This window comes from Manihot esculenta, chromosome 13, assembly GCF_001659605.2.
Source record: "Manihot esculenta cultivar AM560-2 chromosome 13, M.esculenta_v8, whole genome shotgun sequence".
NCBI lineage: Eukaryota > Viridiplantae > Streptophyta > Magnoliopsida > Malpighiales > Euphorbiaceae > Manihot > Manihot esculenta.
The window spans coordinates 3471428-3489319 of record NC_035173.2 but is presented as its reverse complement, the minus strand read 5'-3'; the positions used below and the strand labels follow the sequence as shown (position 1 = coordinate 3489319).

Here is a 17892-nt window from a genome sequence, read left to right as displayed (position 1 = left end):
ATTGTTTTTTAAACAAGTTAAGTATAACTTTATTTATGTACGGTTTATTCACTAAATAAGCCAGAATTGAATTTAACTCGATATTGAAAAACTATAATAGAATGAGGCTTGACTTGATTTGTTTAGACCTTTCAGATACTTGAGCCCACCATAACATATGTTCACTCCCCCTCTTAAGAATTGAATGTTGATTTGCAAAGAAGTTAGGCTACTCTAGAAACATTTTGCCCCCAATAATAAATAAAAGAAATGTAGACAACTATATTGGGGACTTGATTGCTCTTCAGGTAAACAAACTCATAGCTCAGATTTAGCAGCCCAAATTCTAGTAATAACATACAATTTCCTCGCATTTGCATAGGATACTGACACTTTCGTAAATAATATCATACTTTTTTACCGAAGTTGTTTAGTCAAACTAAATTAATCTGCAGTTACTTCTCCAACACCAGAGAATATAACTGGTAATTTCAAGAGCTAAAACGACGCACAAGGCCAAACTGAGCTAAACAACTGAACCATCACAATATAAACATAGCTAACACACCATATTTATTAATTCCTAACAGAAAATTCTTCGTCAAATCAGCATGTATCTTAAATAATGGGATAGATAATTACTTTCTGATGTTACTAAAAAAAAAAAAGAGGACCGAAAAATAGATTAGAATATCCTTCCAAACCAATACTGACCTGCCCACTTCTCTAAGTTCACAATTTCAAAACAAATACAGGCTCAAAATCTGAATTACCACGGGTCATGAATAATTTTCAAAAGAAAGTGATTGAATTAGCATGCAAAGCCAGTAGATAATACAACAATGATACACAAAGTAAAAATAGGAAGAGAAAAAGAATAAAAAAGTATCCTTGCAAACCATTAGACCTGAAGAACTGGCTTCCCAAGGTTCCTTGTCTATCTACAGATTCTTGCTTCCTCTGATATTCCACCTGATAGATAAACTAAGCAAATCCGAAATGCCAGTTGATCAAGCTGTTCAAATAAGCCTAAGCTCGTACTCACCAGCCATAGTTATATATCTCACCCATGGAAGAGCCTGGTAGCCACTTTTCTCAATAATCTTTAGGTACCGAACCTGCAGAATTGCAACATCTACATATATGACCCACAACTTTGCTTATTAAAACAAGTAACTTTCTATACTGACACGCTCAACCAAATTGGGAACTTCAAAAATGATTATCAAAAGGCAAACTTCATAATACATGGACCATCTAGTTGGTTAGTTTATTTTACGATTACAAAAGATGTCCTTGGGGTTTCCAATAAAGTCTATATAGTTACTCAGCATCCAAAAAAGGAATGTTATACCAAGTCAACTGGGCTCTTATGAATACAAAATTAAATTTAACAGGTTTAAGTGACCAACTAAATATAGTATCACGCCTTTATTTCAATCTCTATGATATAGAAAACCTCAAGGTTCCAAACATCACAACAAGCAACAGACCAGCAATTTTATACAGTACCTGTATTCCTGAAACAGTGAAATAAGGTATCTCAAATTTCACACGAATTGGAGCCTTTCTCTCAGGAGCGCCTTCTTCAGCAGTTATGCTTGGAAGACTGAACTCTGCCCTCAACATGTACTCCTGAATAAGTGCAGACAGTATCAGGATTCAGAATAAGTGCAGACAGTATCAGAATAAGGCAGATCCGTAGGTGCAAAAGGTAACTAGTAATTTCTTTGGATCCATTGCTCTTATATTTAGATAGGCTGCAAAAGTGAATTCAAAATGTCATTTTATTAGATAAACAAAGTAATACCTTTCCACCGGGAAAAGATTTAATTTTCCACATCAATGCATCACGTTCAGGGGCATATGATGCAGATCCCATTGATGTCCGAATATTAGGATTGGAAGCATCAACTGGAACTGGCAATTCAACCTCAACATTTGTTGCAGTGCTGCATAATTGACATTTGATAATAATCAGAAAACCTAAATATCAGACCACCTACGTTTCTAAACATTAGAATAAACTAAAGAACATATAGTTAACTAAAAATTTTACTACCTACGCTCCTTGAATTGACTCCTAGCTTTTACCATGATCTCAACACGACTCCTTGAATGCCTTTCGACTTGAGCTTCCACCCAAATCAAAGGCTTAACCTGAAAGAAAGCATAACAGAACTCATTAAATGGTATAAAACAAGCAACTGAAAGAAAGAGAAGACAAAAGATATCATGAACTGTAGGTGTACCTGCGTGCTGAGTCTATATGTCATCAGATCAAAAGCCCCATCAGGTGGTATGAAGGATATTGTCCGATCATTCTCAAATCGAGACAAACGCACGCACCTGAATCATAAAGTGGGCAATTAGCTTGCTTGCTCGAATGAATCAGTATTTGCACTGCTAACTTAAAACAACATGAGAAATCAAGTAGACCTGAGAATTAGGCTACATACTGATGAAATTTCATGTCCTCCAAATCAATGGCCTTTCCCTTTGTTGCACGGCCTTGGGCCTCCAATAATACTCTATCATTCAGGCCAAGCTTGCACTCAGGCATGCCACTGTGACAAACAAGTTAGCAAATACTTAAAAGAGTTTTCAGCTAACATCCTCCACCACTCATAGAAGACTTTATAACAACAGAGACAGATTATACATCTGTGAGTTATGCATGTCACAATGAATTAAGTACATTATAGAGTATTTAGAGCCCGTTTGGCAATGAGTTTGGGAGTCAGAAAAGCACTTTTCTGGAAAAGCATCATTTTAAATACTGTTGAGAAAAATAGTATGAAAAAAGCTGTTTTGTTATTTTGGTAACATAATGACTAATTTATGTCAAAAATAATTTTAAATCAATTTTCAATATTTTCTAATTAATAGATTTAAGAAATTGCTTTTCTCCACAGCAGCTCCAAGCAATGTCAAATAAATCCCAACTATTTAATCTAATGTAGGAAAATCCACCATATTTTAACAGAACAGCTATGTCTCGCTGAAGGAATGATTGTCTCCAGGTCCCTTCCCAGGGCCCTATTTTTCTGTAATTATACCACGTAAAGTGTATTTTATTAAAGCAGAAAAAACACTTTCTCGAAATATTAAACCATGTACACAAGCAAATAATCATCACATATAACACCTGGTTTCATGATAAGAAAGATACCTAGAGTTCCCAAAAATTCAAGATCGTTTAAAGGAGCTTTACACTTTGTACAATAAAAGATGGTTGGGAAAACACAAAAACCATTTAAGAATGGAGGTTTCATCAAACAGTTTCTCTACCACTGAAGAGCATATACATGTGTGTGTGTGTGTGTCAATAAAGAAGCTTGAAGAACTTACAAGAGGAAAGTTTAAAAAATAATAAAAGATAATAAGCAGCATCATTAACAAGCCAAAGTGACGATTTTGTTTATATTAGATATTTCCCACAACATATTTATCAAAATACATATTACTTATATAACACTAACATTCAAATATGACATATGAATATCCCATCCTTTAGTTTTCACTAAGCAAACATGCAATTCCTTTTAGGATAAAGAATCACACATTTGAACGTTAAACAACATACCTCAAATAAGTTCTCATCTTCAGTGCCCCAACAACATCTGACCTAATTACTTGTCCATTGCTATTGACAAGAATATTAACACTCTCCACAACATCCAAGAAAACCTTAACAAAAAAACAAATGAAGATATATCATCTGACAATTTTCAAATCTCATAGACAACTTAAAAAATGGAAAAGGGACAAAAAATACTTCATTCTTCTTGTAAAATATCCCTTCACTGCGCCAAGACACAGCATTTGTGACAGCCATGGGAGGCCTCTGATTAGTTTCCATTCTGTAGGCATCAGTCTTGATAAATTCACTAAGAATCTTTGCTTCTGTGTACTGAGGATAGCCAAAATCCATCATTTCATCAAGTAACTCATACTGCAAACAGCAAAAGGTATAAGAATCATAATCTCAAGCCACCATAAGCTCTCAAATAATCAAACACAAACTAAAATCACAAAAACCAAAGGTTGATTTGTCAACCCACCACTACAACAAAGTTATCTCTGAGCGATTCCTCTTCTAACTCTTCGAAGTAGTGCTTAAAAACCTAAAATAGATATGCAAATCAAATAACATTAACTCAATTTAAATGAAAATACAAGGATAATTGGATGCAACAATAAAGACATGAAACTATGACTAACACCAATAGGTACTTACGTCAACTACGCGGTGGAGGAAAGAGATGAGACCAGCAGCATTGCAGTTCTGCCTGGACGCTGTCATAAGATAAACGTTACTGTGTTGTATAAACATGTAAGTGACTCCATTATCGTACACAACCGGATCTTGAGACTGCGGATCTCCCTGCAAATCACAAAGAAACACCAAAACGAACAATAAGTGCACCGTTTTGACCACAAAAAAGCTCACAACAAGCAGAGAATTACAAATATGCTTTGGGAACCTAAAATCTTCACTAAATCGATCCTGATTATACAATTAAATTGGGTGAAAATAATAGAACCTCTTTCTCAATCAGCTTGGTGAAGAAACGTTCGGCTTGAACGGCGGAGACATCTCCACGGTAGTCACGCCACACCAGAACACGCCCCTTTATGTCTAAGAGAAATAGAGCAGAAACTGCCCCAGCCATCAACTGAAATATATACCTTTCTCTGTCTCTGGTTAATTTGACGGATCAGATCTGGTGTTAATCGAAGTCTTGAACTGGAAACGAAGAGGAAGTGGTGCGTGTTTGAATCATGAGTGAGGATGCTGGAGATTATGAAATAGTTGAGAGGAATATGTGATCTACCTCTCTGCGATTTGAGTAAATACGTGAAAGCACTCTAATGGAGGATGCAAGACGTAACCATTGCAGTATAGTGTTTTCTTCAATCCCTGTAATTGAACCGGGAAAAAAAAAATGAAAAGTTCAAGGAGGAAGCGGTTCGACCGTTCATTACTCTGACCACATACCGGTTTTGGTCTGATTCTGAATTCATAGTTGGGAAGGCCGGAAAGGAAGGACTTAAAATCGACTCCATAGTCCATGGATTCAGAGATTTCGATTTTGACTATAATTTGAATCATACACTTTTGATTTCTAATTGTCTGACCACAGCTAATTTTATCATTAATTATTATGATTTTTTAAATTCAAATATTTAATGTTCTATAATTTCAATTTTAATTCTTAACAAAATTAAGTTAATCTCTAAAAAATTTATGTATTTATTATTTTTTAATTAAATTTTTATTTTTAAAATTATTTTAATTATATTCCACTGATATTTATATTATTAAAAAATTAATTAAATTATCATAAAAGTTTATATATTATATTATGTTAGCATGCCACATTAGTAAATTTTAAAATAAAATTATAATAATTTAAAAATTTATGATAAAAATATAATAAAATTAAAGGTATATATTTTTTTATAATTATTTATTATATTAATAATTTTTTTAAGAGAGGGAGGACGTAGACTTAAGTCCATAATTTAAATAAATTATATATTTTTTATCACTTAACCACCTCAGGTTAATCCATTAAATCATAATTTAATTGATATATTATTAATTTTTTAAAAATTTATTTTAAATATTAGTATAATTAAAAAAAAAACAACTTATTAGCATTACGTTTGAGAGTTAAAAAAAATAATTTAAAAAATAATTTATTATTTTTTATATTTTTAAATTAAATTATATTAGATATTATTTTAAATTATTTTTAATATTGTTTAATAAATTTTTTTTAATAATAATTTTAAAAATAATGTGAAATTATAATTATATTGGATAAATTCAAAAAAATCAATCAATAATAATTTTAATTGAAAATAGGATGAAAACAAATTGCTATTATAAAATTATTAATAAAAATAAAAAAATATGTAAATAGTATTTTTAAAATATATTTAATAGTGAAAAGAAATAAATTATAATTTTATAAGTTTTTAATTGTATGAGTAATAGTAAAATATATTTAGTTAAATATTGTAAAAATAAAATTTAATTGATAAAAAATAAAAATATAAAATTGTAATAAAAATAAAATATAAAATTCTTTTATGATCAATTCCAAATTTTATTGATAATATAACATTTTATTAATTTCGAACCGTACCAGGATCATTTGAAACAACCCAACTCGAAAAAATTAAGTTTTAATCAACTCTAAAAAATTTAATTTATCATAATTTAGTGGTTAAAACATATAGATTCAAGTCTTTACCTCTCCATTCCCAAGTCAAAAGTAAAATCCAAGTCAAAAGTAAAATAATATAAGAATATACATTGATGCCCATTTCAAATTTGATGCAACTCACCGGTTGAAATTGTTTATTTATTTAATAGAAATTTTTAATTATCAAATTTAAATTGATGTAATTGAAAAATAAAGAGAATTTTTAATTTTGATAAAATTTTAAATCATTACTAATTTTATAAAAACTAAAATATGTTTACCATTTGTGAGTGCTTAAATAATAATAAAAAAATTTAATGATATATTTATATGCAATAAAATAAATTTAAAAAATAAAAATAACAATTTTCTATTGTACTGGCATCCAAAAATTCTTAAATGTGAACTTTAAATGTTTAAATAATATTTAAGTAAAAATCTCAACTTCATACACTATACAAGAAAGGAAAACTATAATAAAAAAATTCCTAAATATTAATTTTAAATATTTAAAAAACATTTAAATAAATTTTTATATAAATTGAACCAACAATATTAACTTCAAAATTGAATTAATTATGATTAATATAAATTGAATTTAATTTAATAAAATTTTAAGTCATGTAAAAATATCAATTCAATTGTTGTAAATTTTAATAAAATAAATCAAATTATTTAATCCAATTGCTATGGAAAATGAGCACTTCTAATATCTCAATTTAATCGAACTTTTCGAAAATAAGTTCAATTTCCGGAAATTTTGTAAAAATAATTTTAACATATATGTGAAATAAAGCATTTTGTAATCGTTTACCACATCATATCATTCTTCCCAGGAAGGAAGTGAAATTACAATTAAGTCCAAGACATAAATTTTTCGCTAATGGGCTTCTGACAGCAGCGTAGCCCATTAGCCATCCTGGGGAACTAAAGAAGAAACTGAGAATTGAGAAATGGAGTGAAACTTCTGCGCTAATGACATCGAGATGTGCCTGTAGTCGTTAGCTACTGTGCAAGTTCAAGATGCTCTTTCAATTTTTCGCTGAGAGACTATATCTATATAAAAGAAAAAATTAAACCTATAATTATATAATTCCTCACATTAAATAACTCACTCATCTATTAATATTTACTTTTTATATTAATATATTTACTTTCTATAACTTATAACACTCCTCCTTAAGTTGAATTATAGATATTTATCATACCCAATTTATTAGAAAAATATTTTATTCAAGTCCCATTTAAAGTTTTGGTGAATAGATTATCCAATTGCTCTCATTTCTTCACATGACTGATGAAAATTAAATTTTTTTAAATTTTCTTAAATCTTCTCACAAATGAAATGACTATCAACTTTAATATGTTTAGTCCGTTTATGGTATACTGAATTGGAAGCAATGTGAAGAGCAGTCTGATTGTCACACTAAAGTTTTGCGGGTGATGCAATACTTATACCAACTTCCTTCAGTAGATGATTTATCTACAGAATCTCACAAGTCGATTAAGCCATTGCCCTATATTCTTACTCGACACCAGATCTGGATATCACATTTTGCTTCTTATTTTTCTAAGACACTAGGTCTCCTCCAATAAATACACAGTAGCATGTAGTCGACCTTTTATCACTTTTGGATCCCGCCTAGTCAGTATCAGAAAAACACTCAAGTGCAGTATGCCCATGATCTCTGTAGAGTATACCAAGTTCAGGAGTCTTTTTTAGATAATATAGAATTTGTTCTAGAGCGGCCCAATGCCTCACCGTAGGTGCATACATGAACTGACTTACAACACTTACTGCAAAAGCAATATATGGCCGAGTCATCATCATAAGATAGTTCAGTTTTCCAACCAACCTCCTGTACCTATCTGGATCATCATAAAGATCTCCGTCATCTTTTGTAAGATATATGTAATACCCGACTAGATCAGGCATCGGAATTCTTACCGTCCGGTGGGATTTGAGGATGTCGGAAGATTCTAGAAGGGTAAGAGAAAGGTTTTCTAAAATCTTTTTAAGTATTTTAAAGTTTTCAAAGTGTTTTTCATGTATTGAGGATTTTTAAAGGAATGGATTTAAGTTTTGAAGAGAAAAGACCAAGGGAACAAAATGCAGGTTCGGTCGCCGAAGGTAAAGTTCGGCCGCCGAAAGTGCCTTAGATTCGGCCCCCGAAGTTCATGTTCGGCCGCCGAATGTTGCATGGTTTCGCATGCAGTTTCGACTGCCGAAGCTGAGACGGTTGTTCATCTATAAAGGGCACTGAGTCCAGAAAAAGGTGGAGGTTTCGTCTCTCCTTCTGGCCTAGGTGAGTTCTTGATCCCCTTGGATTGTTTTCATGGTTTTTCTTTAAGTCTTTCAAAGATAAACAAAGTTTAAGTAAGTTTTATGTGTTTTTGAAGAGTTTGCAAGTTTGGAGAAGTTTGGAGCTTGAATCTCCATAGCTTTGAGTTTGGATCACACCAGCCTTTGTTCAGCCAGAGGTAAGGGTTGATCCTTCATTTTTATGATGTTTTACATGAGTTTTGTGAAGGGAAAAGGGAGTTTATGCATGAGTTTGCATGGTTGTGCATAATAGGGTTTATGGACTCTTTATGCTTGATGTATGCTTGATGAGGTTGTTTGTTGGAGTTTAAGTTGTTTTAAGCTCCTTTATGCTTGTTGTAGGAGTTAGGCATGTTTGAGAGAGGTTGGATGCATGTGGTGAGGAGTTTGGAGGTTTGGGAGGCATGTTGTGCCCGAAACTGAGTTTTGGATGAACTCAGGTTCGGCAGCCGAAGGAGGATTCGGCCGCCGAACATGCCCGAGGTTCGGCTCTGGAGGGAGCATTCGGCAGCCGAAGGTGCCGCCGAAGGTGTCCTGTTCAGCCTTCCTTTGCATGATTTCTATGATTTTTCTAGGATGTTTTAGGGGGTTTTTGGGGGATTGTTTAGAGTTATAATAGAGTATGTTTGGTACCTCATTTGAGTCCTCTATTGTAGGATTGGAACCGAGGAACCGAGGTGTTTAGCAGTAGTAGCTGCTTCAGAGTTAGAGGTGGCCCAGAGTTAGCCAAGCAGTGGCTACAGGTGAGTGGAACTAAACTTAATGCTTTAAATTGAGAAATGAAATGTTTTCAGCATGATCCATGCATCATAAAATGCCATGTTATGTGTTAGGTTGTATTGCATTAGAATTCACGAATATGGTGCATTGCATAAGATGTTATTCGTGTGGATGAATGTTGGATGATCCTTAGCCCTTGATATGAGATGAGATACTATGATTGAGATATGGCATGAGATAGCCATACCAGGTCGCCCCTGGATAGTCCAGGTCGCCCCTGGATAGTCCAGGTCGCTCCTGGTATTATGAGATAGACAGTCAGTCAGTACAGAGAAGTCTAGGTGATGGCTCTGCCTCCCTGGCACAGTTGGACATGTTGTGATATGAGTCAGTACAGAGAAGTCCAGGAGATGACCTAGTCTCCCTGGCATAGTTGGACATATCACTATATATATAGTAGAGGGCTATTGGTGACAAGTTCATCCGTAAGATGATATGTATGTGATGTGACGCATTTCATAAAAGCATGTTATTAATGAACTGTTTACTGTTCCTACTCACTGGGCTGTAGTAGCTCATCCCACTCCCTTAACCCCAATTTTGCAGGTTCCGAGGTAGCTAAGAAAAGTCAGAGTCAGCAAGAGTAAAGGGTACAGTTCTACAAGGATGTATGTATGTAATAGAGTAGTGGACATGATGTAATTAAAGATTAGTTTGTGATGTAATGTATAGAGATGTACTATCAGATTATGAATAGAATTGTGTTTTACCTAGTGTCTTTGCCTTAGTATGGTGTATGATCTATCCCTTTGTACATAGATCCTGTTTTACGTTTCTTGATGAGAAATGGATGAAACCAGGTTTAATGTATAGCTTTGATGAGATACCAGTGTGTTGTGTTGGGAAGAAAGGGTATTAATTCCCTTGACCCAAGAGCATAACAGTGAGGGAAGAAAGGGTTTTATTCCCTTGACCCACAGTAGTCAGTAGACACTGGTATAGGCCCTGAGGGCCATTTCAGATTTGCATATCTGAATAGCAGTAGTTAAGCCTGGTAGATTTACAGGATTGATGAGTATGTTTGATTATGTATGGGATTTATCAGGTACACAGAGAGTATAGTCGACTTGCTACGGGTCCCGGCAGCCTTAAGCCGATCTGGATCCTAGTGCCAGTAATGGTTCGGGCCGTTACTGAGGGGTACCGGTTTCCGGGCTGTTACAGATTGGTATCAGAGCATAGGGCCTCAAGAGTACGGTGTGTTGGGCATTTTTGTTCAAGGAATAGAGATGTCTCACATCGGAAAGAGGTGTTGTCTTGTATAGGAGGGTAAGCACAATAGGCAAAATCATGTCCACTAGGATAGGAAATGGAGTCCTGTCTTGCATGATGATGTGGAATGCCATGACGAGATGTATGTGCATTATTGATATGTTATATATGTGTTGTGGATTCATGTGTTCTCACATGGATCATTTGATGATGTTTTGTGTGATGTTGTGCTTGTCAGACACAGGATGAGAGGAACCCGTCGATCTGCTAGATTGACTGGAGCTCCGCCAGAGAATGAGGGCATGGATGCCCATTCCCCTGTTTTGCAAAGGGCAACGTCAGGTAGATTAAGCAGAGAAGGTACATCAAGGGACCTTAGAAGGTCTGTTGATGAGAGTAGAAGGGGAGTAGTTCAAGGTGGTATGTTAGTGGATATGAGGGCAGTAGAGGAGGATGAGCAGAGAAGAGATGGTAGTGTGGGCATGAGTATGTTAGGAGGAGATATGGGTGAGCCCCAAGGAGGCACTCAGGCCTCGGGATTTATTCCACCTCAGTATCCACCCTACCCGTGGGGGTTAGGGTATCCGATGGGTGGTACATCGGAGTTCCCTAGTTATAACCCATATCCCACCTTTATGCCCTATCCTTCCTTTTACCCGCCATATCCACAGTATACCATGTTTCCACCCTTATCTTGTTATCCAGGTTCAGCAAACCCTAACCCAAGGAATGTTGCACCTCTTCCACCACCAGTAGAACCAGTAGCCTCAGTCGTGCAACCACCTAAGCCTAGTTCACCAGGAGGGAGTAAGGTGAAGATGACAGATTATTTGAGGTTGGATGTTCCTAAGTTTGAAACAGATGATGACCCTGTTGAGTATCTTAGAATGGTAAAGATGATAACTGATGAATTGGGAGCCAGTGAGAGTAGAGCCATTCAGATGGCAGGGTTCACATTGAAATGTAAGAAGGCAAGAGAATGGTTCAAACAGTATGTGGACCCAAGGGTAGAAAGCTTATCTTGGGAACAGTTTGCCAATGAGTTTGTAGGATGGGCTTTTCCAGACAGCTCAAGAGAGCGTAAGGAAAGTGAGTGTAAGCAGCTAAAGCAGACAGGAAACATGAGTGTAGATGAAGACCCAGAGAATATTGATCTTTTCCCTCTGGGTGAGGCTGCCGCAAGGAGTAAAAAGAAAGTCAGAGGCCTCAAAAGATAAAAAAAGAGCGAGTATTGGAATAGGGTAAAGTTTGGTCTAGGAATAAGTGAGGGATCGAGCTCTGGTTTGAATAACTCCAAATGTCCGAGGTGCGGTAGGCTGCACAAGGGAGTTTGTCTGATAGGGACAACAGCATGTTTCAGGTGTGGACAGGAGGGACACATAGCACGTGAGTGTTCCACTGCGACTTTGACAACACAGTCCCAGCAGATAACCTCAGACAGAGTGGCTCAGCCAAGAGCTCTAGCTACGGTACTGGGCAGAGGCAGAGGCAGAGGAAGAGGGATAGTCACTTCTTCCACAGGTTCCCCAAGTGAAGGTCCATCAGTACCAGTACGGATCTTCGCCTTAACACAGCAGGAAGCTCACACATCGGACAGGACAGTGACAGGTACGTTTCACTTCCATATGTTTTTATGTGTCTACTGTTAGAGACCCTGATATTTTCTTTCCTTAGTGTTTTGTGAGCCATAGAGAGTATGGGTTTGATAGCTTCTGGGATTAGAGTGTCCTCTTTGAGTTAATAGACCCACGTGTGATCCATCAGTGGCAGAGTCAGTCTGCCAGTTGAGTTTAGTGTTAATTCTGAGTAGGTGCCTTCCAGCTGACCTAGTGGTTCTGGAGTGACTGTTTGATGTCATTCTAGTGGTGGATGGGCTAGCTACTCATAGTACTGCTGTGGATAGCAGAGGTAGAGTAGGCAGACATAGGGATTAGGATGGATCACAGATAGTCGGTTAAGGGGACAGTGTAGAGATGCCTGGAGGTTTGATATCAGCCCTATAGGCTCTTAGGCTGTTCAGGAGAGATTGTCAGAGGTTTCTTCCTCGTGTCAGAGAACATAGCAATTAGTCAGATCAGGGGGGGAACCAGTGTCAGTGCCTGCCGCCAGAAAGAGAATGTTTAGATGTTATCCCAGACAAGCTGTCAGGTTTATCATCTGCTAAGAGATAAAGGGTGGAATAAGAGTGGTATCTGGATCCAGAACCATTTCTATTCTTCTCTACAGGATGGCACCTCTAGAATGAGGTAGTACAAGCTAGACAAGTAATTGCTAGAGTTGGTAGACAAGGATTGTATCCGACTTAGTACCTCACCCTGGAATATTCCGGTGTTGTGATGGAAAAAGAAGGATGAATCCGTGAGACTTTGTATCGGCTATCAGTCGTTGAACAAAGTCACTACCAGTAGGTATCTGTTACCTTGGATTGACGATCTATTTTAGACCACCTAGTAGTAGCCAGTGGTCTTTCCCAGATAGATCTGAATCTGGAATTCAGGTACTAGCAGGTAAGAATGAGCGTGGAAAAGGAATTAAAGACAGTGTACAAGATGAAAGATAGGCATTATGAGTTTTCAGTAATGCCATACGGACTAGTAATGCCCTATAGCATTCATGAATCTCATAAGCAGAGGTTTTAGTGCGAATCTGAATCACCCCAGTATTGACAATACCGTGAGGAGGTCCAGAAAGATAAAGGAGAATGCCATGATCAGAAAATAGTGTTACAGACCTTGAAAGAACGTGGCATACCTGCCAAGTTCTTCAGGTGTGAGTTCTAATTGAGGAATAGTTCAGTGCCAGAAAAGGAAATGAGGTAGATCTCAAGAAAGTAAAAGTTATAGCAATTGGCTTAGACCCATCTCATTGACAAGGATTATGTAGTTTCTGGGTTTTGGCAAAATTGCTACAGAAAGGTCAGGCTAAGACATCGCTAGAAGGTGTCACTTTAAGGAGCAAGGAAGACCCGAAGTTGTGTGATCTGACTAGTGTAACAAGGATTGTGAAACACGGAAGTAAAACTGACGTCAGTACAGTATCAATGGTAGCTCTATCTACCAGTAATAAGGATTTCACAGTGTGTTGTGATACATCCCTTATAGGCCTAGATTGTGCGGTAAGGTAAGTGGCAGGGTAATTACTTATGTTTCTAGACAGTTGAGGAAGCATAAGTTGAATTATCCTATATATGATCTAGAAAGGCCATGTACTATACGGTAAGAAGTGAGAAACGTAGGATTATTCCTTAAGACCTTGTAGAGGACAAGGTCATATCAAGGACAGATAATCTCACTTCAGATTGATGATCGTTTGGATCAACTAGCAGGAGCCAGTTGTCTTCCAAGCTAGATCTAAATCTGGATACTAGCTGTTGAGAGCTAGAGTTAGTCTCAGTGTAGCAGTGAAAGAGTAAAAGAGAAGAAACCAGTACAGTAAAGAAGAAGAAAGGCAGGTAAGGATCAGAGTGCGTAGCGGAAGTTGTGGTGATCCGTAGAGGATTAGAAAGGTAGAATATACTTGTGTTTCAGAGGAAAACCATTTGGTTTCCTTGTTTCTTTTGATTCTAGAGTGGTGTTGGATCCGATAGAGGTTTTTATGAACCAGAGGTAAAGATCTAAGAGAATCTCACCTGTATAGCATAGTTAGAGCGGATCATACACACCCAGATTGCAGAATGGAAGAACAGGAAGAGCTAATAAGGAAAGTCCCTTAGAATCATCCCAGGAGTATCGTATGGATAGAAGACCCGGGAGTTCTTACTCCAGCGATATCTGTATCTCTCTTTGGAGAGCAGGTTTAAGCTTTGTTTGTTTGTTGTTTAAACATTCGAGGACGAATGTTTTTAAAGGGGGGAAGAATGTAATACCCGGCTAGATCAGGCATCAGAATTCTTACCGTCCGGTGGGATTTGAGGATGTCGGAAGATTCTAGAAGGGTAAGAGAAAGGTTTTCTAAAATCTTTTTAAGTATTTTAAAGTTTTCAAAGTGTTTTTCATGTTTTGAGGATTTTTAAAGGAAAGGATTTAAGTTTTGAAGAGAAAAGACCAAGGGAACAAAATGCAGGTTCGGCCGCCGAAGGTAAAGTTCGGCCGTCGAAAGTGCCTTAGATTCGGCCCCCGAAGTTCATGTTCGGCCGCCGAATGTTGCATGGTTTCGCATGCAGTTTCGGCTGCCGAAGCTGAGGCGGTTGTTCATCTATAAAGGGCACCGAGTCCAGAAAAAGGTGGAGGTTTCGTCTCTCCTTCTGGCCTAGGTGAGTTCTTGATCCCCTTGGATTATTTTCATGGTTTTTCTTTAAGTCTTTCAAAGATAAACAAAGTTTAAGTAAGTTTTATGTGTTTTTGAAGAGTTTGCAAGCTTGGAGAAGTTTGGAGCTTGAATCTCCATAGCTTTGAGTTTGGATCACACCAGCCTTTGTTCAGCAAGAGGTAAGGGTTGATCCTTCGTTTTTATGATGTTTTACATGAGTTTTGTGAAGGGAAAAGGGAGTTTATGCATGAGTTTGCATGGTTGTGCATAATAGGATTTATGGACTCTTTATGCTTGATGTATGCTTGATGAGGTTGTTTGTTGGAGTTTAAGTTGTTTTAAGCTCCTTTATGCTTGTTGTAGGAGTTAGACATGTTTGAGAGAGGTTGGATGCATGTGGTGAGGAGTTTGGAGGTTTCGGAGGCATGTTGTGCCCGAAACTGAGTTTTGGATGAACTCAGGTTCGGCAGCCGAAGGAGGATTCGGCCGCCGAACATGCCCAAGGTTCGGCTCTGGAGGGAGCATTCGGCCGCCGAAGGTGCCGCCGAAGGTGTCCTGTTCAGCCTTCCTTTGCATGATTTCTATGATTTTTCTAGGATGTTTTAGGGGGTTTTTGGGGGATTGTTTAGAGTTATAATAGAGTATGTTTGGTACCTCATTTGAGTTCTCTATTGTAGGATTGGAACCGAGGAACCGAGGTGTTTAGCAGTAGTAGCTGCTTCAGAGTTAGAGGTGGCCCAAAGTTAGCCAAGCAGTGGCTACAGGTGAGTGGAACTAAACTTAATGCTTTAAATTGAGAAATGAAATGTTTTCAGCATGATCCATGCATCATAAAATGCCATGTTATGTATTAGGTTGTATTGCATTAGAATTCACGAATATGGTGCATTGCATAAGATGTTATTCGTATGGATGAATGTTGGATGATCCTTAGCCCTTGATATGAGATGAGATACTATGATTGAGATATGGCATGAGATAGCCATACCAGGTCGCCCCTGGATAGTCCAGGTCGCTCCTGGTACTATGAGATAGACAGTCAGTCAGTACAGAGAAGTCTAGGTGATGGCTCTGCCTCCCTGGCACAGTTGGACATGTTGTGATATGAGTCAGTACAGAGAAGTCCAGGTGATGACCTAGTCTCCCTGGCATAGTTGGACATATCACTATATATATATAGTAGAGGGCTATTGGTGACAAGTTCATCCGTAAGATGATATGTATGTGATGTGACGCATTTCATAAAAGTATGTTATTAATGAACTGTTTTACTGTTCCTACTCACTGGGTTGTAGTAGCTCATCCCACTCCCTTAACCCCAGTTTTGCAGGTTCCGAGGTAGCTAAGGAAAGTCAGAGTCAGCAAGAGGAATGGGTACAGTTCTACAAGGATGTATGTATGTAATAGAGTAGTGGACATGATGTAATTAAAGATTAGTTTGTGATGTAATGTATAGAGATGTACTATCAGATTATGGATAGAATTGTGCTTTACCTAGTGTCTTTGCCTTAGTATGGTGTATGATCTATCCCTTTGTACATAGATCCTGTTTTACGTTTCTTGATGAGAAATGGATGAAACCAGGTTTAATGTATAGCTTTGATGAGATACCAGTGTGTTGTGTTGGGAAGAAAGGGTATTAATTCCCTTGACCAAGAGCATAACAGTGAGGGAAGAAAGGGTTTTATTCCCTTGACCCACAGTAGTCAGTAGACACTGGTATAGGCCCTGAGGGCCATTTCAGATTTGCATATCTGAATAGCAGTAGTTAAGCCTGATAGATTTACAGGATAGATGAGTATGTTTGATTATGTATGGGATTTATTAGGTACACAGAGAGTATAGTCGGCTTGCTACGGGTCCCGGCAGCCTTAAGTCGATCTGGATCCTAGTGCCAGTGATGGTTCGAGCCGTTACTGAGGGGTACCGGTTTCCAGGCTGTTACAATATATATTAAGAATCATTGGTGTGCTACATGGTTTAACTCCCATCTTCCCAATTTCTGCAAGTCAAGGACATACTTCCTTTGAGACAGGAAATTTTTTTGTTTTACTCTTCAAGACTTCGACTCCTAAGAAATATTTAAATTGAACCAAGTTTTTGGTATGAAAACTTGCATGCAAGTAGTTTTTAAGAGAAGAGATCCATGTACTATCATTTTCTGTAATGACAATATTATCAATATAAACAACAAGGAGAATATTACTAGTATCTGAATTTCTATAGAAGACTGACTGGTCACACTTATTTTTTTTCACCCAAATTTTTGAATAACTTCATTGAACTTGTCAAACCATTCACGTGGACTCTGCTTCAAACCATACAAGGATTTCTTCAAATGACAGACTTTTCTATACTCTCATTGAGCAACAAACCCTGATGGTTGCTCTATATACACCTCCTCTTGGAGGTCACCATATAAAAATGCATTCTTGATATCTAATTGGTGTAAAGGCTAATGCTGAGAAGCAGGGAGATGAACAAGCAAACTGAGATCATTTTTGCCACAGGAGAAAAAGTGTCAGAATAGTCAATGCCATAGGTTTGTGCATAACCTTTTACGACAAGACGGGCCTTAAGCCTTGCTATGGAGCCATCTGGATTGACTTTGATGGCAAAAACTCATTTATAGCCCGCAGCCTTCTTGCCAAAGGGTAAATCAACTAGTTCCCAAGTATGATTTTTATCTAGAGCCTTGATCTCCTCAAACATTGCATCACACCATCTAGAATGAGCCAGTGCCTCTTTAACTGTCTTAGGCAAAGAAATGAAATGTAGAGAGACAATTAAGGAGGTGGAAGAAGGAGACAGGTGATCATAAGACAGAAAGTTAGCAATAGAATAGATAGATTTACACTATCGTTTACCTTTACGAAGACTAATGGGGAGGTCAAGGTCACTCGGTGGTGGATCTGATGGCAAAGAAGATTTTAATGCAGGACATGTATCATAAGATACTGGTCTTCGGGAGTAAACTTAAACAACTGACGGTTCAACAGAAGGCTGAGTATTAGGAGGAATGTTACCATCAGATTGTACAACAGAAGGCATACTCGAAGAGGTCCCACCATCGGATATGATTCTATAGATGAGCCACTCATCATCATCCTCTTGATCAGGATATGTCTGTCC

The 17892-nt window shown here is 37.1% G+C and overlaps 1 protein-coding gene across 1 annotated transcript; it reads right to left on the bottom strand.

Annotated features, from left to right (window-relative positions):
* Nucleotides 1-612: 612 nt before the first annotated feature.
* Nucleotides 613-4894, bottom strand: LOC110630406 (AP-1 complex subunit mu-2). Its single transcript, XM_021777893.2, has 11 exons — nt 4527-4894; nt 4220-4366; nt 4044-4106; nt 3758-3934; nt 3566-3669; nt 2439-2546; nt 2232-2328; nt 2042-2139; nt 1790-1931; nt 1492-1614; nt 613-1097 (listed from the first exon to the last, which is right to left on the bottom strand). The coding sequence occupies exons 1-11, from the start codon at nt 4653-4655 to the stop codon at nt 999-1001; spliced, it is 1287 nt and encodes a 428-aa protein (XP_021633585.1). The 5' UTR covers nt 4656-4894; the 3' UTR covers nt 613-998.
* Between the last annotated feature and the right edge of the window lie 12998 nt (nt 4895-17892).

Excerpts from the sequence above, each read along its gene's own strand:
- LOC110630406 (XM_021777893.2), bottom strand. The coding sequence starts at position 4,655 with ATGGCTGGGGCAGTTTCTGCTCTATTTCTCTTAGACATAAAGGGGCGT. Across the intron at positions 4,107-4,219 it reads TCCTCCACCGCGTAGTTGAC|GTTTTTAAGCACTACTTCGA; the intron begins GTAAGTACCTAT and ends TATCTATTTTAG. Across the intron at positions 3,935-4,043 it reads GAGATAACTTTGTTGTAGTG|TATGAGTTACTTGATGAAAT; the intron begins GTGGGTTGACAA and ends TGCTGTTTGCAG.